Raw genomic sequence first — 1,038 nt, 5'->3', positions numbered from 1 at the left:
CTCGGCGTCGAGCTTGAAGATGGCGTACTCCACCTCGTCGCCCCAGAGCAGCCGGTCACCCTCGATATCCTTGATGCGATTGTAGAGGTGGATGAACTGGGCGATGCCGTGCTCCCGCACGTACCGGATCACCTCGAGAGACTCGTCCCACTCGAGCGGCGTCGCGTCGAGCAGGAAGCCTGAAACGGCGGGGCGGGCTCCATGTCTGCTGTGCCGCATGCTCCGAGCGCGTGTGGGGAGACCAACGCAGGGTGTTTGGGGGCAGGAGGTGAGGGCGAAAGGATTCACCCATGTCTCGAGGGGGTGCCGGGCGCTGCCCGGTGGTCCGCCGTCAAGCCAAGGGAGGCAGGTGTGAAGAATCTTCTCGATTGTTCGTAGATCTAAGCATGTTATAAGCATGTACATCTACATCTAAGCATGTTCTCCGCTTGCTGCTCCTGCTCCTGCTCCTGCTCCTGCTGCTGCTGCTCTCTCTCTCTCTCTCTCTCCTCTGTCGCGCGCGCGCTCTCTCTCTCTCTCTTCTCTCTTCTCTCTCGCTCTTCTCTCTCTCTCTCTCTCTCTCTCTCTCTCTCTCTCTCTCTCTCTCTCTCTCTAGGTAGGTAGAAAGGTGAAGAACAGCCAGGCTCGGACTGGACACCAACGCGGTATGGCTGCTTCAGTGCAAGTCGTGACAAAAAAAAATCAACCCACCCCGCTTGAGGAGGAGCCGTGCGGACAGTCTCAACCTTGCTAGCATTAGCATTGTCGCTCTCGATGCTGAGCAAGCTCTGGGGCTGCAGGCCGCGTCGCGCGGGCCCGCACGACGAGATCCTGGCGCTACGGGCTGACAACGCCAAGCTTCGTGCGCTGCTGCAGAGCCTGACCGGCGCCGAGGGCCTCGCGTCAAACACGATCGACACGCCTCCCAGTCGCCAGTCCCTTGTTTCCGACCGGCGGGCGAGCACGACGGCGGCCTGCCCGGCGGCCACTCTCACCTTTCCCGAGACGAGCGCGCTTCCCCTTCCTCCGCTCATCACCGACGTGTGCAGCGGCTGCGAT

General features: G+C 61.6%; 1 protein-coding gene across 1 annotated transcript in view; it reads right to left on the bottom strand.

Moving 5' to 3' along the window:
- The window catches only part of GSH4_2 (gamma-glutamylcysteine synthetase), a gene marked incomplete at both ends in the record, with an annotated part of 778 nt that extends 559 nt beyond the window's left edge, over positions 1-219 (bottom strand). Inside the window, one exon of the mRNA XM_005775974.1 lies at positions 34-219. Coding sequence (XP_005776031.1) covers positions 34-219 — 186 coding nt within the window. The remainder of the gene's footprint in view (positions 1-33) is intronic.
- Between the last annotated feature and the right edge of the window lie 819 nt (positions 220-1,038).

This window comes from Emiliania huxleyi (genome assembly GCF_000372725.1).
Source record: "Emiliania huxleyi CCMP1516 unplaced genomic scaffold EMIHUscaffold_288, whole genome shotgun sequence".
Taxonomy (NCBI): domain Eukaryota; phylum Haptophyta; order Isochrysidales; family Noelaerhabdaceae; genus Emiliania; species Emiliania huxleyi.
Note: the sequence above shows the minus strand (reverse complement) of the source record. Positions and strands in the feature narration are given on the sequence as shown.